Source organism: Microcaecilia unicolor, chromosome 6, assembly GCF_901765095.1.
Source record: "Microcaecilia unicolor chromosome 6, aMicUni1.1, whole genome shotgun sequence".
In the NCBI taxonomy this organism is placed as follows: domain Eukaryota; kingdom Metazoa; phylum Chordata; class Amphibia; order Gymnophiona; family Siphonopidae; genus Microcaecilia; species Microcaecilia unicolor.
In genome coordinates, this window is record NC_044036.1 from 326,898,057 (window position 1) to 326,922,703 (window position 24,647).

The 24,647-nt window shown below is 47.3% G+C and overlaps 1 protein-coding gene across 3 annotated transcripts in view; it reads left to right on the forward strand.

Annotated features, from left to right (window-relative positions):
- The window catches only part of SUZ12 (SUZ12 polycomb repressive complex 2 subunit), a 133,165-nt gene that overhangs the window by 39,687 nt on the left and 68,831 nt on the right, over window positions 1-24,647 (forward strand). For 2 of the 3 annotated variants that reach the window (XM_030208390.1, XM_030208389.1), the window contains exons 6-8: window positions 6,356-6,441; window positions 11,693-11,785; window positions 12,856-13,087. In XM_030208390.1, the coding sequence (XP_030064250.1) occupies window positions 6,356-6,441; window positions 11,693-11,785; window positions 12,856-13,087 (411 nt within the window). The remainder of the gene's footprint in view (window positions 1-6,355; window positions 6,442-11,692; window positions 11,786-12,855; window positions 13,088-24,647) is intronic. The other variant, XM_030208391.1, reaches the window with a different exon arrangement.

A 24,647-nucleotide genomic window follows, 5' to 3' on the forward strand; every position in this document is an offset into this window, starting at 1 on the left:
GATGCAGATCTTAGTTCATTTCCCAGCTTAGGTTATCTAGGTTGGCCAGGGTTGGAGAAGCTGTGGAGGCAGTGTTCACAGTTCCTGTAGGTAGAGAGCTATAGTCACCATGCCAGGGCAGCACCTAATGTCTGGGTAAGGGCCCATGGTTGCATGGTTCTGGAAGAGAGGTCCATCATTGCAGTTTGTGGATTGGGAACACAGACTCATAACACCACGGGGAAATTCATCAAGGCAGGGTTAATGCCTTAAATCACATTATTTGACCCTTAACACAACTTAGCCCTAATGCCACCTGGCAGAAAATTTTGTGGTGATTTCGCCGCAGGTTAAGTTGTAATGAGAAGTAAATTCTGCTTAGGGGGATCAGCAAGGAGGATGCTACTTGAGGGAAGGGGGCATTACTTGCACATCAGGCCTAGAAGCACTGGGCTACAACTTTTGTGGCTCTTGGGCACATAGAATAATGCTGCCTTGTAGGTGGCTCGTCCAGTGCTATTCTTTTTTCCAAGGACAAGTAGGCCCAGACGTATTCTCACATGTAGGTGACGTCACAACGGAGCCCGGTGTGGACGCTGACTAGCATGTAAATGTGTCAAGAAAATTCTAGCAGCGTTCCACCGTGCTTGCACGGGTGCCTTCCCACCTGACAAGCACAGGTCCCTCAGTCTTCGTTTTTCCACAGAGCAGGGAGGACATGTTTTTGCCTTCTCTTCATTATTTTCTCTGTTTTCACTTTTGGTTTATTTTCCTTTTACTTCTTAGTGTTTTCAGCCCTTCCAAGTTTTTTTTTCTTTTGTGCAGCTTCATAGGCCTAAACACCAACCTCAATTTGGACTCTGTCCCTTTTTTGTAGTTCAAAATTGAGGAATTTAATTTAGCTGCAATTCTTTTCTTGATGTCCAAGAAGACCCGCCATGTCTTCAAGAGGTGCACCGTATCTAATGGGGTGATTTCAGTGTCAGACCCGCACATGTAATGCATCGTGTGCCTTGGGCCTAACCATAACCCTAACTCTGCACTCTCTCATTAAACTACATCGCGTCCGCTCTTGGCCCAGGAGAACCGATCGCAGCCTCCTCACACGAGGGACAACAACAACATATCGATTCGGTGATCCTAGAAACCCATGCGGAACCGGTGAACTGCATCGTGGCCTAGGAGAACCGATCGCAGCCTCCTCACACGAGGGACAACACGAGGCCCATGAAATAACGGCCGTGTGCCTGGCTCTTCTTCCCTGCCCATCAACACCCAGGATCCAAGCAGACTCACCCGAGAGAGCTCCGGGCTTCAAGAATAGTGGAAGCAGACAGCGTTAGCGAACGACGTCCTGGGAGCCACAAGACAAACGGAAACAGGCAGCGTATCGATTCGGCGATCCTAGAAACCCGTGCGGAACCGGTGAAGTACATCGCGGCCGCTCTTGGCCCAGGAGAACAGATCACAGCCTCCTCACACGAGGGACAACACGAGGCCCATGAAAGAACGGCCGCATGCCTGGCTCTACTTCCCTGCCCGGCAACACCCAGGATTGAAGCAGACAGCCAACCCTCCCCCGCACAGACTGTCACACAGGACGTGCCGTTGGCGATCGCGCTCCCGGAGTTCTCCCACCACCCGCTTGTGCCAAATCCAGAGCGGAACAGCATCCAGGGAGCTATCACAGGAATATAGAGCGACGGTGGCCGAACACGCGGAGTGGCAGCGTTCGAGGCGTTATTAGTGGCGAGAGGTGTGGGAGCTGTACGAGTGCAGCGCCGCGGTGGCACAGAGCAAAGTTGGTTGAGTCTGCTGCCTCTCATCTGATATCTACCTTCATCCGCTAACACAGCTCCCAAGACCGTGGAGCCTCGATGCCCTGGGCAGCACTACTTCGTTGAGCACCAGCATGAATATATTCTGAGGGAGTATTACCTCCGGACCTCTATACTCAACAAGCTTGACCTTCACCCTTACAAAACATGAGCGGTGTACCGCTGGTGTCCCAGAGAAGAGCTTCATGGGATCCAACACATACTAACTGCGGTAACTAGGCTGTCACTTGTCCCCAATTCCTCCCTCCAACCACTGGAAGCTGGCACAGCCTCCTCTTGTGCTACCCTGCAGCACTCCCACCGGTTGGCACCTTTTGGCGTTGCTGTGAGTGGACCAGTCGGATGCCCACCGAGGCGACAAGGTGAGGGGACAAACGGGGAGTGCAGTGCACAAGGTACAAAGCAGGGGAGGACGGGTGGGAGAGATACCATCCCTTGTCGGATGCTAAAAATCCTATCTCTACCTGATCATCGTGACTCACTGAAGCCGGCACAGCCTCCTCCAGACCCAAGCTGCACCACTTCCCACCGACCTCCCTATTGAATACGGCCCACTAACAGCCCAACTGTATTGATCCCAAGATGAATACCGTCAAATCACTCCTAATCATCTACTCTTTATCACTGATTCACCTAATGCTTACCTCCCCACCCACAGAAAACAACATAATACCCATACTACACAGCAATCTAAAACTGTCCAGTTACTCCATACCTCATCAAACTGCCAACAGCCAAAATATAAGAACACCAACACACAGACATCATCATCTGAACGGAAAGAAAGGTCATAATAAACACATCAAGACACGACAACTAACAAAAATCCACACAACAACAAAAAATGAAACCCTATACCAAACAATTCAAGTGGGTTATATCAATGCCAGATCTGTTGTAAACAAAACTACAGCAGTAACAGACTGGATCACGTCAGAAAACCTTGATTTAATCTTCATAAACGAAACCTGGATCCATGATCTAAAAGACCCCATAATCCTTGACCTTTGCTCCCCAGGATACAAAATCATTCACTGGACCAGAAAGGAAAAGAGAGGCGGAGGGATAGCATTAATCTACCGATCCCAAGGAAAATGGCAACATCCTACTCACCCCAATACCAAAAGATACCCAAAAAACCCCAAATGAAATCACCAATTACCGCCCAGTAGCATCTATTCAACTAGTAGTCAAGCCGATGGAAAGTATGGTAACCAAACAGCTTACCGATTACATAAATTCTCTATACTACATGAATCACAATCGGGATTTCGCCCCCGCCACAGCACCGAAACAGTGTTAACCACCCTTCTGGCCAAATTCAGGCAGGAAATAGCAATAGGCAATAGCATACTTCTCCAATTCGACATGTCTAGTGCATTCGATATGGTTAACCATATTATACAACTAAGACTCCTAGATTACTTCGGGATTTGTGGAAATACACTCAGTTGGATCAAGGGTTTCCTAACTACCAGAACATACCAAGTGAAATCAAATTCAAATATATCATCCCCGTGGAAAGCAGACTATGGAGTACCTCAAGGATCACCACTATCACCAGTCCTTTTCAACCTAATGATGACTCCATTAGCCAAATCCTTATCCATCCAGGGCCTCAACCCATTCATCTATGCTGACGACGTTACAATATACATCCCTTTCAAACATGATTTGACAGAAATCACCAACGAAATCAACCTCGGCTTGCATACTATGAACTCATGGACAAATGCATTCCAACTAAAAATACAGAAAAAAAAAACACACTGCCTCATCCTCTCATCCTGATACAATACAAACATACCCACAAACTTAATCACCCCAGACTACACCCTCCCTATTTCAGATAACCTGAAAATCCTCGGTGTCACAATCGACAGGTACCTTACACTCTAGAGCCAAGTTAACTCTACAATCCAGAAAATGTTCCACTCAATGTGGAAACTTAAATGAGTGAAACCATTCTTCCAGAGGGCAACATTCTGCAACCTGATATAGTCAGTGGTACTAAGCCATGCCGACTACTGCAATGGAATTGCAATGGAATATGCGGGATGTAAAGAGAATCTTATAAAGAAGCTTCAGACCGCTCAAAACACAGCAACCAGGCTTATATTCGGAAAATCACGATTCAAAAGCATCAGATCCCTTCGTGAAAAACTGCATTGGCTCCCAAGAACGCATTACTGGTCCACAAAATTATTTATGGCGATGCCCCGGGATATATGACTGACCTCATAGACCTGCCAATCAGAAACTTAACCAGATCATCACAAACATACTTAAATCTTCGCCACCCTAGTTGCAGAGGACTCAATTACAAATCCGTTTATGGATCCAGCTTCACCTATATAAGCACGCAACTCTGGAATGCACTCCCTAAAGCTGTAAAAACTATGTATGACCACCTCAACTTCCGGAAATCACTAAAGACCAACCTATTCAAAAAGGCATACTCCACTGACCCAACTTAAGTGCCTGAACCCAGCAACACAAAGAAACCTAAACTTGTAATGAACACTATATAACTTCCCTCTACGATTTCAAATGTGTCTGTAACATATTTATCTCATTGACAATTGCATCACTTTCTATTTGTTTCATCACCGGAGGAGGCTATCGCCTCACGGTACTATGTAAGCCACATTGAGCCTGCAAATAGGTGGGAACATGTGGGGTACAAATGTAACAAATAAAAATGCAGTTGAAGACACAGAGGCTGAGTCGGGTCCAACTGGAGAGACTTTTTGGCTCTTTAAATGTCGATCCATCTCAGCACATGTAATTAAACTCTGGAATTTGTTGCCAGAGAATGTAGTAAACACAGTTAGCTTAGTGGGGTTAAAAAAAAAAGTCCATAAGCCATTATTAAAATGGACTTTGGGGGAAATCTACTGCTTATAAGCAGCATAAAATGTACTGTTTTGGGATCTTGCCAGTTACTTGTAACCTGGATTGTCCACTGTTTGAAACAGGATGTCTGGCTTGATGGACCTTCGGTCTTTCCCAATATGGCAATACTTGTGTTCTTATGGAAGCATTGACCTTGATGGCTGCCCTGGCATCATCTACCACTGGGAGTGCACTGGCATCGAGGACGTCGCCACCTCCCTTGACATTAGACTCTGACCGGGCCTGAGACCAGTCAGCATTGGACTCAACACCGAGGACACTTAGGGATTCCACGTCATCCTCATTGGCACCAAAGGACTTCAGTGTCAGGGGAAGCCCAAGAACCACAAGCATTGGTCCTCTTCGATGCATGGTGCCAGAAACGCTGAGTCATCAGCATTGCTGGTACTCAAAAAGTGCCAGCAGCAGAAGTGCTCCCCCTCCATGGTGGAGGTGCTGATGCCCATTAACAGATAGTTATTGTCAAATGCACGCTCTCCAGTTGGCTAGCAGAGTACATCTCCTTCAATTAAGCCCAGGCTGGGCTTACTCTTGTAGGGTCATGTCAAGGCTCATAATGTCTGAGCCTTGGCTACATTGGTAGTCCACTTGAGATCAGCCTTCATTGAGGAAATTTGCAAAACTGCGATGTTGTCTTCAGGTCACACGTTCACATCCCATTACTGGTTTGAGCAGGAAACCAATCTTGACATCCAGTTCGATCAGACAATCCTTCAGAATCTGGTGTCTAGAATCCAACTCCACCCTCCTAGGCCCAGTTTTATTGTGTTCCAGGTTGCACCTTCACAATTAATATATTTATAGTTTGGGGTTAATTGACTTTGAGGTCTCGATGTTTTGAGTCCCTATTGTCCTAGCATTGTTGTTCTCGGTGAGCCTGGTAGCTAAGGATTCCCATATGTGAGAATACAACTGGACCTGCTTGTCCTCTTAGAAAATGAAGTTACCTGTAGCAGATGTTCTCCAAGGACAGCAGGCCAGGTAATCTCACATACCCTCCCACCTCTCTCCTAGGAGTTGTATGCCTTTAGCTGCATTACCTGACAGAGAGGCCAGTGCTCATATGTCAGGCGGGAAGGCACGTGCGGATGTGCTGTGGGACATAGGTAGAATTTGCTCAAAATACCTACGTGCTAGTTAGTGTCTGCACTGGGCTCATTGGATGACGTCACCCAGATGTGAGAACACCTGCTTTACCACCGGATTCAGCAGCCTGCAGTACCAGGATCCTGCAGGTTGCTGAATCCTGCAGGGAACTGAGGTGCAATAAAAGATGAAATTCTGCCTTGCCATGGTTCTGATTGAGCTGAGAACCAAAAGGAGCAGAAGTAAATTGCCGAGTCAAAAAAAACACCATTTTTTTGTTCCATTTATGCACAGGTGCCCGGCTCATAATTATATTGTCTGCTTTAGGAGTACTTTTCAAAATGGTATATTTTTAAATTTTACCAAAGGAAATTAACACAACTTTTTGAATTTGACTCCAGTGGTAAGTTTAGAAAGTTGCCTGTGCCTCCAATTAATTTCTAATAAAACCAGTGGGTGACAATTACATTTTTCTTATACATTGTTCATGTTTTGCTACTGTTTGTAAATTTATTTATTGCTTTTTAAATGTTTAGATAAGCCATCTCAAAATTCTGAGAATGAACAAAATTCTGTAACATTGGAAGTGCTCCTTGTAAAAGTCTGCCACAAGAAACGGAAGGTAACCTGCAGCATATACTTTAATATTATAACTTTTAGAGTGAAATCTGTACTGTTTGACATGGCTTAAATGATGTGTTTTACAAAAAAAAATGGAAGTATCTTTAAAAGGCAATATCAGATTGTGGTTTGAGGTATTACTGAGGATGGTTGTCTGTGGAGTGAAAAAGTCCATACAGGTGTTGATTTTATCCTTTTTCTGTTCAGTATTGTTGCACATTTATTTTGGCATGTTTAGCAGAGAAGGCACTTATACTGATAATTCCTTTAGAATCACACAAATTGTTGACTCCTGATGCAGGCAGCAGCACCAAAACACGGCACCATGTTAATTCCTTCTTCTGAACTCCTATTATTTTGGGGGATTTGGCCTTTTTTTTTTATTTTTTAAATAATAAACTTTGTCATTCTTTGACTCCAGTGTTTCCTTTTTCTACTTTTTGCTGGTCCTCCCCTATTTCCTTTTCTTGGTTTCTGGTACTTGTCATACAGCATGCTACTGTTAATCATTCCATTGCTTCTAATGCTAAGTCTAAAACAAAGTAGAAGAGAAGTTAACTGTTCTTTCAAAATTGAAAACAAGAGTTGATCAATTGCAATACTTTTTCAAGGCTCATAAATGTTTGACCCAAGTTTTTTGGGTCTGTCGTGGTTCTTCTTCAGGCAATGTCCTTTAATGTTAGAAAACCAGATAAGCTTCCCCTGTACCAGTATAAAAAAGAGGATAAAAACTATAGAAGTAGCAGTTCCAAGTGACTATTTTGTAGCATACAGTACAAGTTCAGAAATCCAGACCCTTTAAAATTGCAACATCTAGACAAAAGTGCTGCACACCTTCTCCCTCCCTTCCACATGGTGCAGCATCTGTTCACTCTCGGCCCTGCCTGCGGCATGCTCTCACTCCCCTCCCCCCCCCCCCCCCCCCCCCCCCCCGGTGTACCTTTTCATAAGTAAGCAAGTCTTTCCCACTGACCCATCCTGCCCTTCATAGAGCAGGAAGTTGCATCGGAGGGAAAAGGCTGGGTGCAGCCAGAGGCAGCCTGTGAGTAATCTGCCACTGGTGCTTCAGCACAGAAGACTTGCTTACATCTGAAAAGATACACTAGTGAGAGGGAGAGATGCCAGACATTGCAGGGGGAGGGAAGGAGGACTTAGCCACAAGAAGGGGGGGGCCTTGTGGATCTGGACCCCCTTCTTTGGGCTCGGGCCCCCCTCCTTTGGATGCTGGATGGGGAGAGAGAGATGGTGGATGGGGAAGAGAGACACTGGATGGGAAGATGAAGATGGCGTGATGCTGGATGGGGGGATTAGAGACAGATGGGGGTGATGCTGGATGGGGAAGAGACATGCAGAGAGAGAGACATTGGAAGAAGCATTTGTATTTGTTAATGAATAAATCATCAAAATTTGCCTGTTCATCTCTTTATTCTATTATTTTAAAAGTACTGCATAAAAATACAGAAAATCTGAAAATCCAGATTGACTCAATCCCCAAGCAGTTTGGATTTTTGGACTTGTACTGTATATATGGAGAGAGAGAGCGCAAAATCAGAAGCCAAATTTTAAGGATAGGGCAAGTAAATAAAAGTTGTTTTACTTACACAGTTTTGTAGTAGTATTTCTTTCAGGGCTGTGGAGTCAGTACACCAAACTTTCAACTCTGACTCCTATTTATCTACTCTCCGATTCCTACTGATATTAGGCTTTAACTTTTTTGTTCTGGATCTAAAGTAGGTTAAATATAACTTTTGATCCAGTATAAAGGTATATGTATGTAAGTATAAAATGATAAATTTACCATATGTTATAATGCTTTTTTTTTTTTTTTTTAAAGCTGAAGTCAGTACATTTTTACAGACTCCAGCTGCAGGCAAGATTGCTTCCAATTCCACAAAGGAAAAATATTATGTAAACAGACATTATAAAAAAAAAAAAAAAAGTAATAGAGGATATTTACACAGTCCTTAAAATTTAGCTTGTATAGGCAGAAGTCTTTTAGCATTTGTCTATACACATTTTTGCCTGCACACTTTATTCATTGTATTTTTTTTTCTTCCAGAAGTTATAGAATAAAATAATTAGATGAGAGATGCTGTTTCAAAATGGTACAAGCAGACTGAACCTGCATGCTTTGTACTTTTTTGCTGAATCCCTTAAACTTGACCCCCAGTTATCCAAATTTGGCAAAGTTGTTAAGTGTCTAACTGCTCAAAAGAAAAATGCCTATGAGCCATAGGGGAAGCTACTTTTAGCGTAAGGGTAACTATTAAATATATCTATTCTACTGAGAAAACTGTTATGCTATACTCAACACACACTGACCTAGGAATAAAGTTCATTCCATAGCGTCCCACAGATCATTCCAGAGACTTGTGGTTTATGTCCCTATGCCAGCAGGTGGAGATAGAGAACTTCAAAGGTTTACTATATATGGTCATGTGCAGCTACCTTAACCTAGTATTCTCTCTAACAGGTGGATGGTCATAACCGTGCAGTTCTGGATTGCTTAGCTCCTGGCCTGGTCCCCCAGGTCCAGTAGAGCTTTTTGGGGTCGAGGCAGCCCAGGCTGAGAGTCTAGGTGTACACCTGGTGGCGCCAGGTCCCCCCCTTCCTCCCCCTATCTGTCCCCTCCTAGTCTACCTTTGAGGTACCTTGACTGAGATTTGCCCCAGCTCCCTATCCTGCCTCTTATTAAAAAAAAAAAAAAGTTATAATCTCACAGCCTACCCACATTAGCACAGTAGGATTGTACCAGTTTATAGTCCTGGCTGTGCTGTGAGGGGGTCAAACTTGCCTCCAGTAGCAGATTCCCGAAGGGGTGGGGGGGTGAGGATTTTTATGATGGCAGCACCGGCAGCGTCTTGTCAGAACGGCTCCCGGTGTGGAAACTGGAGAGCGGCATTGGGCGTTTGCTCCTATTGTTCCTGCACAAGCCTGTTGACCACTGTCACTGGATGCCCCTGGGCGGCTTGAAACTGGGAAGTGGAGTTTTGGTTGAGGATCTGTTGCTCCGTGAAGAGTTAGGTTTGACTGCGATGCTAGCAGTTTTGAGTGCTGGCCATTCTGAAGCTGTTGCTGGAGGAGCAGGGGTAAATCGCACCCCCCCCCCCCCCCCCCCCCCCAATCATTTGTTCTTGATTGAGTGTATTTTTTTTTTTTTTCTAGTTGCTTCAGTTTCAACAGGTTCCTTCATTTGATTTTGGCTACAACTCAAAAAAAAAAAAAACCCCAAATCAAACAAAAAGGAAAAACCCTCCTGCAGGAGCAGTTGAGGAGCTAACATGGACTTTATTCAAACAGGAGAGGGCTTACTTTTGGATTTCCTCTTCCTTCTTCCACTGCTTTGGTATCAACAATATTGAGGTTAAGGTAGCTGCACATGACCACATATAGTAAGCCTCTGAATTTCTCTATCTCCACGTGCTGGCAAAGGGACATAACCCACAAGTCTCTGGATTGATCTGTTGGAAAGGGAAGGCCATTTCCAATCTCTGGAAAGGGAAATGGAAAGAAAATTATCAGGTAAGGACTAATTTTACCTTACTTATCACACTGTGTGAAAAAATAAAAAACTTTTGACATTGCCTGAAGATGACTTGTTTGTAATCCCAGAAGCTTTCTTCAAAAATGTTTTTGCTTAATAATGTATCACTTTTCTTCAGCTCTAGTTTTCCTTCAACATAAGCTAAAACAAAGTTTGAAAATTTCACATTTATCTTAAAGCATCCGTCTGCCGTAACTTTGCTCCTTTTTACCTTAAAATCAATAGGTAAAAGGGGATGCAGGGAACGTAGACTTGACATTGTTATAACTGTTGAAAGAGCAGTGATGCACAGGAGTCAGCCCTGTGATTTTCCTGGGAAGAGGCTTTAAACCATTGGAAGGAGAATTGACCATGATATGCTTTTGGTGTGGCATTGCTTTTGCAGCAGACTTAAAAAAAAAATTGCAATTAAAAATTCAGGGGGTGTTCTGTATTTAACTGGGGAGGGAGGGGTTAAAGTTTTGAGTTTGTATTTCTTTGATTCTCTTATGTCCTTTGGTTCCTTTGAAATTGAGGTTGAAGGGTAAGTTATAGCAGAGGCCAGCTTTAAATTGGAATCTGTTTCAACTGAACACCAAACACCGTAAGATGAAAATCTTCCCAAAAGCGAGAGTAGTAAATAATCATGGCAGTATCTTCTGTGCATTTTCAACATTTATTTCCTCAAAGTTGTTTACCTTCCTTCTGATATCTGCCACGGCCTGTGAAGAACAGCTTGGTAGCTCAGAAGTCTGTTCTGACTTCATGTGGGACACTGTGTTGTATTAGCTTCAAGCACTTTACAAGTATTAATGTTCCTATTGCAGTCCTTTGCCAGTTGAGTAGAATTATTCCTTTATTAAGATTGTTTTAGTTTTGAATATATATTTTTAACAGTTTATTTTATAAATATTTTTTTAATACAACCCTGGTCCTTAATGGATTTCCTGAGGATGTTTACACATGTAATTTCTGCATGGTACATAGATGTACAACAAACTTCTGTTTAATGATTTTATTCCTTCGTAGCCTAAAAGCATTGCTTTAACAGTACTATAGTGATGCTCTCCATTTTATCAAAAAACTGTTAGCTTTTCCCTCTAAAAGCTTACCGTAAAGGGTTTTTGGTTGTATTGCAAACTTAATTCTTTTTATTGAAAACAAGTAAAAAGTTGATAATTCAATGGAAAAGTAATAGTTACCGTTGTATTTGTTGTTAACTTGTGGAAAGATGTGTTAGCTTCACTTTCCCTTACCTTTTTCTTTACAATTTTTTAAAAATTATATATATTGTCTTTATTTTATTTTTTTAAAAGCAAAGTCCTGAGGTCATACCCTATTAACCTTAGTACATATAATTTGGGAAAGAGACATTTCATATACCAATTTTTTTATTAGGCTTTTAAAATGTATTGCATCCTGTTCAGAAAGAGCCTTTCTGTAGCAGAAATCCTTTAGAACCTATTCCAGACAGACATTTTTAGTTACAGTGAATACTTTTTGTGCAAGAAAAGTTTAGCAGTCAGTATGGCCAATTTCATGCTTTCATATTTGTAATTCATTAAGTGATAGAAAATGGTTGTCTGGATTGACTTCTAAGGAAATAGGACTTACAGTGGGTTTTGCTTCGCATATATAATTTTTTTTAAAATGTGACTATTTGCTACTTAAGGAAAAAGGGGCGAGCATCAATAGAAACTGAAGTCATGTTTTGTTTTTAAATCCACAGGCCAGGTACAATCAGTCAGTTGCAGTGCGAGATTCCCCACGCTGCCCCGGTAATGACCTCAACCCTGACCTGGAGGGACCACCCTCTCTAGGGGTGAGAAGTAGTTCAGTCTCTATAGCAGCTCAGTATTGGGCATTTCTTGAGCAGAGACTGAGAACTGTGCCACATATGTACTGTAATTTTGCAAATTTGGACTCCTGTTAATGGGGGGCTAAGCTAGAACCACCAAATTTTCTGTTCAGACATTCATGCTGAATGTGAGCCTCTGACTCCAGAGGTTTATGGACAATTCTTTATCCACCAAACAACCCATCTTCTCGCCCCCTCAGTATATTTTTAATCATGCAAACTCTTAGAGCCTTTTGCAGTGCATCACTTTCCATGATCTGTGGATTTAATCGCTATCTTCCCACTCATGTCCTTGAATGAGCTTACTTTCTGCCTGGCAGTCTACATTCTTTTTACAGTGATTTTTACTACTTTTCCTTTGCTATGTGTGTTTTTCATTCTCCCCGGATTTCATTTGTCTTTTATCTTTGGAAATGCATCTTATTGATTTAGAGAGAGAATTTGCTTTCTCTTAACCTTGCTGTGTAGCCTGTGTGTTGGAATGTTACACATGATTATGCTGTAGAGCTTTGGTTGAATTTTTCCGTATTTCTTTATCTGTTTTAATCTGGGGGTAGTGAAATTGATCTCCCTCCAGATTTTTCCCACTCTTGAGCTGCTCTGCTCTCTGTTTTGGTGTTCCCGTTTCCTACTGATCACTTCTTATAGTTAAAAACGGACCAAAGCCATATTCAGTACGCTAAGTTTACTTTCTCCTAGTGAAGTACGCGTTGCCTCAATCACAGTTAGAATAAGAATTTTAGCACAAAACCCTTACCTTGTTTGATCTGGTGTACAGAAATGATTCTATTAGTAATGCACTGGTTTTATCTTGCTTTCTGGTATTGAAAAAAATAGTAAGTCTATGAGAGTGTGCTTTCCTTTCCTTTAGTATTGGTGTAATAAAAAAATATGTACTTTTTTTTTTCCATGGTGATGGTGATGCTTTAAGATAAAATATAAACTGTTAGGATTAGAAATTTCAAAATGTGAACATGCTTTAAACATTTTTACTTAGGAGCTATAAAACATTATTTACTTTTTTCATCCTGTAGGATGTCAGTTGTCCAATAAGGCAGGTTCCTACAGGTAAAAAGCAGGTGCCTTTAAATCCAGACGTCAACCCAACAAAACCAGGAAACTTCCCATCACTTGCAGTTTCCAGTAATGAATTTGAACCCAGCAACAGCCATATGGTGAAATCGTATTCACTACTATTCAGAGTGACTCGATCTGGAAGAAGGGAATTTAATGGACTAATCAATGGAGAAACAAATGAAAACATTGGTAATTGATACTTTAGAACATCTGCCTTTTGTGTGTGTGTGTGTTATTCTGTTTAAGTTTTTAAAAAAAGGGGGGGGGGGGGTTGTTAAAGACACATTATTGTAAATGAGTCTAGCCACTTAGGCTGTGATTTTTGGCAATCAAATTTTTTTTTAAATGTTTTAAATTGCAGGCATTCTTCATTAACATCACAAGCCCAATTCAAGTTGTCGCAATTCTGTAGGTCAGATCTAAACACTGTGTTAAGAGAACTGGGGTGTGCCTTGTGACTCAGGCTGCAGTACTCGAATCCTCTGTCAGGGATCACTTTTGCTTGGATATGCTGCCAGGGTGGCTTACTCGAGTGCAGCGAGGGATGGTGAACTTCAGAGACCGAGTGCCCAAACAGCAACCCAAAATCTAATTATTCATCACGAAGTGCCGGTACTCATTATGAGCGGGGTCACCACATAGGACTCAGCCCCTATGATAGCCACACCCCTTACACCAGCCATGGCGCATATAAACAGACATCATTGAAAATATTATACTAGTATAGGAGAAAAAAATAACATGATTTTCTTTCATTATAAATCATTTCTGTAAGTTGTAACAGCTCCAGTATACCCAGTGCAAAATAAGACAGCAGATGTTGGACATATTCCAAACACTAAAATGAAAAAAAAATGATTTTTTTTTCTACCTTTGTTGTCTGGTGATTTTGTTTTTCTATCCATATTGGCCCTAGTCGCTGATTCTGCTGCTCTCTATCTGTTCTCTTAACTCCGTTTCCAGGGCTTCCTTTCCATTTATTTCTTTACTTTCCTCCTTTCTGCTTCATTTCTTGTCCTCCATCCATGTCCAGCCGCCCTCCTCTCCCCTCCAGCCGCCCATGTTCAGCCACCCTCCTCTCTCCCCTGCCCTCCCCTCCAGCCTCCCTCCCACCCAGCACCAGGCCACCAAGCACCAGGCCTGCCACCCAGCACCAGGCCTCCCTCCCTCCCACCCAAGCACCAGGCCATGCACCCACCCAGCACTCCCACCCAAGCACCCAAGCCTCCCTTCTTCCCACCCAGCCCCAGGCCATCCACCCACCCAGCACTCTCACCCAAGCACCAGGACACCCACCCAAGCACCCAAGCCTCCCTTCTTCCCACCCAGGCCATCCACCCACCCAGGACACCCACCCAAGCACCAGGCCTCCCTCCCTCCCACCCAGCACCAGGCCATCCACCCACCCAGCACTCCCACCCAAGCACCAGGCCTCCCTTCCTCCCACCCACCCGGTATCAAGCATTCCTCCCTCCCACCCGGCACCAGCCTGCCCGGCCTCCATCCCTCCCTCCGAGCACGAAATTTAAAAGTTTTCCCTTGGCCGAGTTAAGGCGGCGTCAGCAGTAGCAACGAAAAGCGTGCTGCTGGCTCGGCGCGCCTCCTTCAGCCTTCCCTCTCTCAAGCTGTGGTCCCGCCCTAACAGGAAATGAGGGCGGGACCTAGAGCTTGAGAGACGGAAGGCTGAAGGAGGCGCGCCGAGCCAGCAGCACGCTTTTCGCTGCTACTGCTGACGCCGCCTTAACTCAGACAAGGGAAAACTTTTAAATTTCGTGCTCGGAGGGATGGAGGCCGGGCGGGCTGGTGCCGGGTGGGAGGGAGGAAGGAATGCTTGACGCCGGGTGGGAGGGACGGCGGAGGGCTGGAACGGGCTGAGACGACCGGCACCGCACGTGCCCTCTCTGCCACGTGTGCCATAGGTTCGCCATCACTGACCTAGGGTGTTCTTGCTAGAGAAAGCAGGACACAAGTAGATTGGCAGGGAAGAGGGAAGCTTGAATTGGGTTTAAGGTGAGGAAGACATGGAAACTAGAAGTTTATATTTTGTCTTTTCTTCCAAAGTTATAACATTATTTGATGATACGGCAGGGTTCATTTACTGTGATGACATTGACATATCAACTGTAAAGCAGTGTTTTATATTTCTTGTAGAATCAAGAATGTAGTGTGCTTTCTTTGTAATCTAAATTTCCTTGTTATCAGCAGCAGATGAATCCATTACGAATGGGTTGTGTCCACCTACCAGCAGGGGGAGATAGAGAACACTGAAAACCATAGTGCCTCTAGGACGGCTAGCTCCATCTGCCTCTCAGTATTTCTGTATCTCCCAGCAGGGTTGGACGCAGCCTGTTCAGCTCCTTGAAGATTCTGCCTGGGGTGGCTCCTGTGCTTTTGCCAGTTGTAGCAGGGGTGTTGTGGCTAAGTGGAGCCCACTTTAAAGGCACATAGGTTTGCCCTTTTCCTGCCTTACCTTTCCCCCTGTGTGGATGCAGGCATATAGGTTCGCCCTTTCCCTGCCTTTCCCACCCTCTTCTGCCTCCGGAGTACCTCTGTATCTGTTTGCCTCCAACTTTCCTCACAGTGTAAAAAAAAAAAAAATTTGCACTTTCACAGCGCTGCTATTTCTGAGGCTTTTCCTGACTCTGCAGTGTGACCGGAGCTCGTGGACTCGGTCCTTTGAGGTAAGAGCGGTACTCAGCTCCTCCGGGGAGGGCCCGCGGATGGCGTTTCAATCGGGATGATTTTGGTGCGAAGCCGCCATTTTGAATTTTATTCCGCCGTTTTTCGGCAATGGCTGCTGAGGGAGTTAAGCGCTGTTTCTGTTGTGGCAAGCGCAGATCACCAGCGGGGCTCTGTAAAACTTGCTGTTTAGACAGTAGAGCCAGTATGAGCATGGCGAGCGATGATTCTTCCCGCTCGATGGAGCTGGCAGCAGGTGCCATCTTGGAAACGCTGCATGGCTCGACCCCCGTGGTTACGGAGGAGTCTGGGAGCAGAGGGGCGCCTCGGGCCGAGGCTACCAGAGGAGCTCCGTTCCCCATGGCTCCTAATTCGGAGACGGGAGGTCAGGGTGAGTTTTTCTCTCCCGAGTTTGTGCTTATTTTACATAAAGCCTTCATGCTGAAAAGAGCTCTGCCACAGGTGTCTCACACTGCGTTGCTACATGGTTCCCCTCCAACTGATGATGGCCCGGGGCTGATGCCAGACGTGGATGCCTCTGAGCGTTGGATGCACGCTAAGCATAGACGGGTAAATTCCCCATCAGAGAGTGCCCCCCCCCCCCTGTGGTCGGACTGTGGGGACTCTGAGGGATCTGGCATGCCTTCGTGGTCTGAAGAGCCAGAGGAAGGGGCCGGTTTGCCACTGGATCTGGATGGATCCCACTGCGGTTCTGATTTTCCAACGCGATGCTGCCAGCACTTATCTCTTCTATTGATGACCCTGTTCAAGGCGAGGCCTCCTCTGGCAATCCGAGGATGGCGAGTACTAAGAAGCCTGCTCGTGCCTTTCCTTTGCATGACTCTATCCAAGAGCTTATTTCTGCTCAATGGGCTGACCCCGAGGGGCCCTTGAAAGTGGCCAGGGGGATGGGGCATCTTTACCCTCTGAGTGAGGAGCACTTGGCCCGTTTTGGGATGCCTAAAGGGGATGCCTTAGTCACGGCGGTGACAAAAAAGACCACCCTCCCAGTAGAGGGAGGGGTCGCCCTGAAGGACATTCAGGACCGGTGGCTGGGATCAGCACTAAAATGGTCCTTTGAGATTTCGGGCCTAGCCTTAAGGGCGTCTGTTTGCAGTTCTTATGCTGCTTGAGCCTGCCTCTCTTGGTTACAACAGGCAGTGGAACAGCCCGTGGATGGTGCGGAGTCCCTCACTGAGGTTGCACCGCGCATGGACTCGGCCTTGTCATTTTTAGCTGACGCCCTCTATGATCTGGTCAGACCTTCAGCTAAACAGATGTCTGTGGCGGTGTCTGTCCGCCCGCCGCCTTCTATGGCTACGGCATTGGGCAGCTGACATGGCCTCTAAGCAAAGGCTGGTGAAGTTGCCCTTTCGGGGCCTTCTGTTATTTGGAGAGGAGTTGGAGAAGATTGATAAAGACCTGGGGGATGCTAAACCCCAGCGGTTACCTGAGGATAGGCCGCAGCCTTCTTCCAAGGGTCAAGTGGTTCCCTCCTCCTCCAGACCTCACTTCCGTGAAGCTAGAAGGTATCGCCCGGAGCGCTCTGCTGGGTTTACTCAACGTGCCCGCTTTCAGCAGAGGAACTCCTTTCACTCGGACAGGCCAGGAGTTCAGGGCCATCCTCCACAATGATGGGATGCTGGTCCACTCCTCCTTTACAGCTGTAGGAGGACGCCTTTCCCTCTTTCTCGAAGAGTGGACCAAGATTACCTCAGATCAGTGGGTCCTGGACCTGATCAGAGAAGGTTACCGATTGGAATTTGGTGCCCCAGTGAGAGACGTGTTTGTGGAGTCCCGATGCGGTACTGCCGTCAGATGGGCGGCGGTAGAGGAGACCTTACAAGTCTTGTTGCACCTCCCGCCGAACACGGCTGCGGTTGTTACTCCATTTATTTTGTGGTGCTGCGAAAAGGCGGGTCTTTTTGGCCCATTCTCAACTTAAAGAAAGTCAACGAGTCACTAAGAGTGCGGCATTATCACATGGAAACCCTGCGCTCTGTCATTGCGGCGGTACAGCCAGGAGAATTCCTCACGTCTCTGGACCTAAAAGAAGCTTACTTGCACGTTCCTATATGGCCCCCGCACCAACAGTTCCTCCGGTCGGGCCTTGCCTTTTGGCCTCGCCACAGCTCCCCGAACCTTTTCCAAGGTAATGGATGTAGTAGCTGCTTTTCTCAGTTGAGAGGGTATCCAGGTTCACCCGTACCTCGACGACTGGCTCATCAGAGCGACCTCTGCAGAAGAGAGTCGTCATGTAACAGCCAGAGTGGTCTCAGTACTGCAATCTCTGGGCTGGGTCGTCAATATACCCAAAAGTCACCTGACCCCCTCTCAATCTCTAGAATATTTGGGAGTCCGGTTTGACACGGCCTTGGGGTTTGTCTTTCTTCCCGACCAAAGGCGGTGCAGGCTTCAGATTCAGGTCCGTCTGCTCCTGAGGATGCCTCGCCCGCAAGCTTGGGACTTTGTCCAGCTGTTGGGGGCCGATGACGGCCACCTTGGAAGTGGTGCCATGGGCAAGAGCGCACATGAGACCTCTGCAGATTGCCCTGCTTCAACGATGGTCTCCTATGTCCCAGGATTATCAACGCAGACTCACGTGGCTCCCTGCGGCCCGACAGTATGGAGTGGTGGCTCTCAGACAGCATGCTGAATACCGCTAGCCCTTCCCGATTGGTGCCTGGTGGTAACGGATGCCAGCCTGAAGGGCTGGGGAGCACATTGCCAGGGAAGCTGTGCCCAGGGTCTGTGGACACTTGAGGAAACCGGGTGGTCCATCAGTCGCTTGGAACTGAGAGCGATATTCCAGGCTCTTCTGGCCTTTCACATGATTCTGGAGGGACTGGCTGTCAGAGTTCTGTCAGACAACACGACAGCAGTGGCCTACATAAATCGACAAGGCGGCACTCAGTGTCAAACACAGGCCGCTCAGATATGGGATGCAATAAATAAATAAAATATGCCACTGGGCCGAGCTACATCTGCAGCTTCTGTCAGCAGCTCACATAGCAGATCAGAGCAACGTGCAAGCCGACTTTCTAAGCAGGTATCAAATCGACCCTGAAGAGCGGGAACTGGCAGACGAAGTGTTCCTTCAGATCTGTGTCAAATGGGGAACGCCCGTAGGGGATCTTATGGCCTCAAGCACAAATGCCAAAGTCCCGTCCTTTTTCAGCAGACGGAGATATCCTCGCTCGGCAGGGTTGGATGCCTTGGCTCAACCCTAGCCCCCGGGCCTCCTGTATGTGTTCCCTCCTTGGCCCTTATTAGGGCGACTCCTCCTGCGAATTCAGCTGCATCAAGGAGTGGAAATCCTCATTGCCCCGGATTGGCCCAGGCGGCCGTGGTATGCGGACCTCCGGCGGATGCTGGTAGAGGCTCTCCTTCCTTTGCCTCTGGTACGGAACCTGTTGACGCAGGGTCCGGTGACCATGGAGGATTCATGCTGCTTTGGTCTTACGGCATGGCTATTGAGAGGGCACAATTGAGAGACAAGGGCTATTCTAACAAGGTCATCTTCACTCTCTTGCAGGCCCGCAAGCTTTCCACTTCCGTTGCCTATTCTCGGATCTGGCGCCAGTTTGAGGCTTGGTGTGTTTCTAAAGCAATCACACCCATGCGGGCTTCTGTCTCGCTGATACTTGACTTTTTGCAGGATGGTATACAAAAAGGCTTGGCCTATAATTCCCTGCGTGTTCAAGTGGCAGCCTTGGCATGTTTTCAGGAGAAGGTCGCTGGCCACTCTCTGGCTGCGCATCCGACATTGCAGGGTTTCTTAGAAGGGTGCTTCGGCTCTGGCCTCCCGTGCGGGCCCCTTGTCTGGCTTGGAACCTGGGGCTAGTATTAAAGGCTCTTGTGTTCGCCCTTCGAGCCGCTGAGGTGAGCTTCGGAAAAGGATGTGACTCTAAAGACAGTCTTTTTGGTGGCCATTACATCAGCGAGACGGGTGTCTGAGCTCCAGGCGCTGTCCTGTCGAGACCCATTTCTGCAATTCTCAGAGTCCGGAGTAACGGTACGTACTGTGCCTTCCTTCCTGCCCAAGGTGGTTTCAGCGTTTCACCTAAATCAGCCTATTTATCTGCCCTCCTTTACTAGGGAGGAGTTTCCAGAATCTTTTGGGCAGTTGCACCTTCTGGATGTGCGCAGAGCTCTGTTGCAGTATCTGCGCATGTCTAATGTTTTCAGGACCTCTGATCACCTTTTTGTATTGTTGTCAGGTCCTCGCAGAGGGTCTCCAGCGTCTAAAGCCACTATAGCCCGTTGGCTTAAGGAAGCCATTTTTTCTGCATATCTGCTATCTGGCCGGCCTCCGCCTGACGCCTTTAAGGCACATTCCACAAGAGCGATTTCTTCCTCTTGGGCTGAAACGGGAGCACACTCTCTTCAAGAGATATGTAGTGCAGCTACTTGGGCTTCTAAGCTCTTTTTTGCCGTCATTACAGGCTGGATGTGGCTGCCAGGAGGGACGCGCGTTTTGGAGCACAAGTGCTTGCGTGTGATGTGGCTTGTTCCCGCCCTATCTAGGGATTGCTTTGATACATCCCATAGGTAATGGATTCATCTGCTGCTGATGACAAGGAAGGGAGAATTAGGTTCTTACCTTGGCAATTTTCTTTCATTTAGTCACAGCAGATGAAACCATGATCCCTCCCTGATTGACTCTGTTTTGTGTTGTTTTTCCTGCAGACATGTTCCCTCATTGGGAGAAGTTGGAAAACAGTCTTCAGAATTTCTGTTCTACTACAGGAGATTGAGTTAGTCCCTCCTTTGTGTTATTGCTCCTGTTCTGGGGCGTTCGTTCGCTGTGAGGAAAGTTCATGTTAAGCTACTTTGCGGTTTAACACTGCTTTGTAAGCTTCAAAATACTGAGAGGCAGATGGAGCTAGCCTTCCTAGAGGCACTATGGTTTTCAGTGTTCTCTATCTCCCCCTGCTGGTAGGTGGACACAACCCATTCGTAATGGATTCATCTGCTGTGACTAAAGGAAAGAAAATTACCAAGGTAAGAACCTAATTTTCCCATGTAGTGACTTTCTCCTTAACAGTATATTATGTTGTGTAGCTTTAATCTCACAATTTATGAAATGTAAAATATAGATGGACAAAAATAAGATAGTTGACCCTTTTGGTGTCAATTACCCAGAGTCTGCAGTGGGACTCTTCATTATCAGTACAAGGTCTTACCATTTGGCTTGGCTTTTAAATATGAGCTTTCCACAGATTGTTTGCAGTAACTAGGAAATTCTATATATGGTGTCTAGCGTTATGCGCTATTTCTGTGACAATTTTCAGCACAGAAAAGTGTTATAATGTAAGCAAGTTGCTGAAATATCCCAAAAACAGCAGATTCAAACACCTAAGTGCCTAAGTGTTTCGGTGCAGGTCTGAAAAGGGGGGGTATAACGATGGGAGGGATATGGGCGGGTCGGGACATTACTTTAAAATGTGCTGAGGGGATCTGCGCCCAGCTTGTGTACCAGGATTTACACCTGGTTTCAACTGGTGTAAATGCTCATGTTCTTGTGCATGGATTCCGGTGATGCGTGCTGTTCTATAAAGAGCACCCATTCCAGAGTGCCCTTTATAGAATACCATTCAGTGCCATTTAACTGAATTTAGCCCTAAATCTTTGAAAAGCTCATATTCTCTGAGGACAAGCAGGCTGAATTATTCTCACACATGGGTCGCCGATGCGCGTCGGCCTGGGAATTGGCATAAAATATAGCAAAAATAAAAGTTTGCTAGAGGGCCTCACTGCGCATGCATGGAGTGACTTCCCGCCCGTCCGCGCTCTTCAGTTATTTTCTTCCGCGTGAGGAGCGACAGCTATTTCTGTGACTCCTCTGTGTGTGCCCGGGAAAGAGCTTTCAAATTTTGAAGTTTTTTCCTTCCATTTTTTTTTCATCTTGTTTAAAAAGAAAACTAAAGTTCCATATCATCATGCTGATCAATCCATAGACTGGTGGGTTGTGTCCATCTACCAGCAGGTGGAGATAGAGAGCAATCCTTTTGCCTCCCTATATGTGGTCATGTGCTGCCGGAAACTCCTCAGTATGTTCTCTATCTCAGCAGGTGGTGGTCACACACAGCAGCAGCTCTGGCTAGGTCTCCAAGCCTAATCTTTAGGTTTTGTTGAGTACCTTGGGTAGAGGGCTCTTCTTGAGCAAGTGCAAACCTGCTGGTGCCAGGTCCCTCCTTTTCTCCCCCCTCCCGCTGGCTCCGTTTAAAAAAAAAAAATTTGGACGTCCTTTAAGGACGTTTATATCAGCGTTCATTGCAGCTGCTCACTGGGACACTAGTTCGTTACAGCTTGGAGCGAAAAGCAGGTAATTTTTTTACCTTTTGTAGCGGGCAGGGGGTTACCCGATCGGTCTCCACGTGGCCTATGGTGTCGGAGGGCGAGGGTGTGAAGAATTGCTCCCCGGACCGCGTGTGCGCATCTAGCGGGGATGCGGGGGTTTCAAAACCTGAATCGCCTTTTTTGGGCGTCAGTTGGGAGGCTGGTCAGTGTCCCGTTCTTCCTCCGGTGCGGCGGTTTTTCCCGCCATAAGCACCCATCCCCCGCTGATGGCCCCCCCCCCCCCCCCCCCCATTTTGGCCGGCCACACTGCTCGGACGGCTTTTTCTGGGGCCGCCCTCGAGGTGGGAGACGTTAATGCTATGGTTGCCCTTGATTCGGGCGACGGCAAAAAAGCAGCCAAAGTTAAGCGCCGTTCTTCCCGCGCGGCTCCTTCTCGGAGTTTCGCACCGGACGCCATTTTGGATGCGCAGCATGTTTCTCCCCCGCTCTCGTGAGCGCCGGTTGAGGGTACGTCTAGGGCCGTGGCCCAGGCTGCTGAAGTGCACAGTCTGGGGGGTTTCTCCCCTGAGTTCATTTTGCTGCTGCATCAGGCTTTCCTTATGCAAAACGCTGCCCCTGCTCCCTTGTCCGATAAAGGGATTGAGGCCTCCGGAAGCAAACGCCCTCGGGTGGATTTCCAGGCCTAGAGGACTCTGTCTCCTCTGATGTAGATGAGGGCAGCGTATCTGAGTTCTCCCAACGGTCCTTTGGGGATTCCTTGGAGGAGACGGATTCCGGCTCGGATGGAGCGGATGACCCCTCTGCAGCGCGGATCTTTCGCTCAGAGGATTTGCCCAACCTGTTAGTGCAGGTCATGAGCATTTTGAAGATTTCCTCTCTGGAGGACGTCTCTCCCTCAGCCTCTGTTGGCTCCGCCATTATGCTGGGGATGAAGCGCCCGCCTAGAACCTTCCACGTGCATGAGGCCATGCGCACCTTGATTTCGGCTCAATGGGATGTCCCAGAAGCGAGCCTCAACGTGGCTAGGGCTATGTCCCGCCTCTATCCTCTGCCTGAAGGTGAACGGGAGGCCTTTCTTTGGCCTACCGTGGATTCTTTAATCACTGCGGTGACTAAGAAAACGGCGTTGCCGGTGGAAGGTGGCACGGCCCTAAAGGACGCCCAAGACAGAAGATTGGAGGCGGCCTTAAGGTCGTCCTTCGAGGCGGCTGCTTTAAGTTTGCAGGCCTCAGTTTGCGGCTCCTATGTGGCCAGGGCGTGCCTGACGATTGTGCAGCGGGCTTCCCCCTCGGATCCTTCCTTGAGGGCTGATTGGCCGGCCCTGGAATCGGGCTTGGCTCAGACAGTCTCTGCACGGCATTGGCTTTGGCTGAAGCATTGGTCTGCTGACCATGCCTCTAAGTCTCGCCTGGCTAAGTTGCCTTTTAAAGGAAAGCTGTTCTTTGGGGTCGAGCTGGACAAAATTGTGACCGATCTCGGCACGTCTAAGGGCAAGAGGTTACCAGAGGTCAGGGCTCGGGCCAATGGTGCTCGCCCCGGTTCCTCCAAAGGACGGTTTCAGGAAGCCCGTCGGTATCGCCCGGGCAAGTCTGGCTCCTCTGCCCCTTCTTCCTTCAAGAGGAACTTCTCCCCCAAGCAGCATTCCTTTCGCAGAGACCGCCGTCCCGGAGGTGCGTCCTCCGGTCCTCCCCCAGGGTCTCGTACCCAATGACGGGGCCCTGGTCCATGGCCCAGTGCAGATTGGAGGACGCCTGTCCTCGTTTCTGGGCGAGTGGACCAGGGTAATTTCAGACGCTTGGGTGCTGGAAGTCATCAGAGACGGCTATAAGCTAGAGTTCTGCCGACCCTTAAGAGACGGGTTTGTGCACTCTCCCTGCAAGTCTCCGGTCAAAGCTGTGGCAGTGCAGCAGACTTTGGACAATCTGATCCGCCTGGGTGCGGTCGTTCCGGTGCCAGAAGATCAGCTTGGCAAGGGACGTTACTCCATTTACTTTGTGGTACCAAAGAAAGGAGGTTCTGTACGGCCTATCCTCGACCTCAAAGGGGTCAATCGGGCCTTGAACGTTCGGCACTTCCGAATGGAGACTCTCCACTCTGTTATAGTGGCAGTGAAGGCAGGGGAATTCCTGTCATCCTTGGACATCAAGGAAGCTTACTTGCATATTCCCATCTGGCCTCCTCATCAACGCTTTCTGCGTTTTGCAGTCCTGGGCCGACACTTCCAGTTCAGAGCCCTCCCGTTCGGGTTGGCTACTGCTCCGCGGACCTTCTCCAAAGTAATGGTGGTCATCGCAGGCTTCCTACGAAAGGAAGGAGTACAAGTCCATCCTTATCTGGACGACAGGTTGATCCGAGCCCCCTCTTATGCAGAGTGCAGCAGAGCTGTAGACCGGGTGATTGCTCTTTTGAGCTCCCTGGGGTGGATCATCAACTGGGAGAAAAGCCAGCTGCGCCAGACTCAGTCCCTGGAGTATCTGGGAGTTTCGACACCCAAGTGGGCAGAGTGTTCCTGCCGGACGATCGGATTGTCAAGCTTCAGGCTCAGGTGGACCAGTTCCTAGTAGCCTCTCCTCTTCGGGCTTGGGACTATGTGCAGCTGTTGGGCTCTATGACGGCCACGATGGAAGTAGTGCCCTGGGCCAGGGCTCATATGAGACCATTACAACTCTCTGCTGCAGCGCTGCACTCCAGTGTCGGAGGATTACGCTGTGCGCCTTCCCTTGGACCCAGCGGTGCGCAAGGCACTGAGCTGGTGGCTAAGGACAGA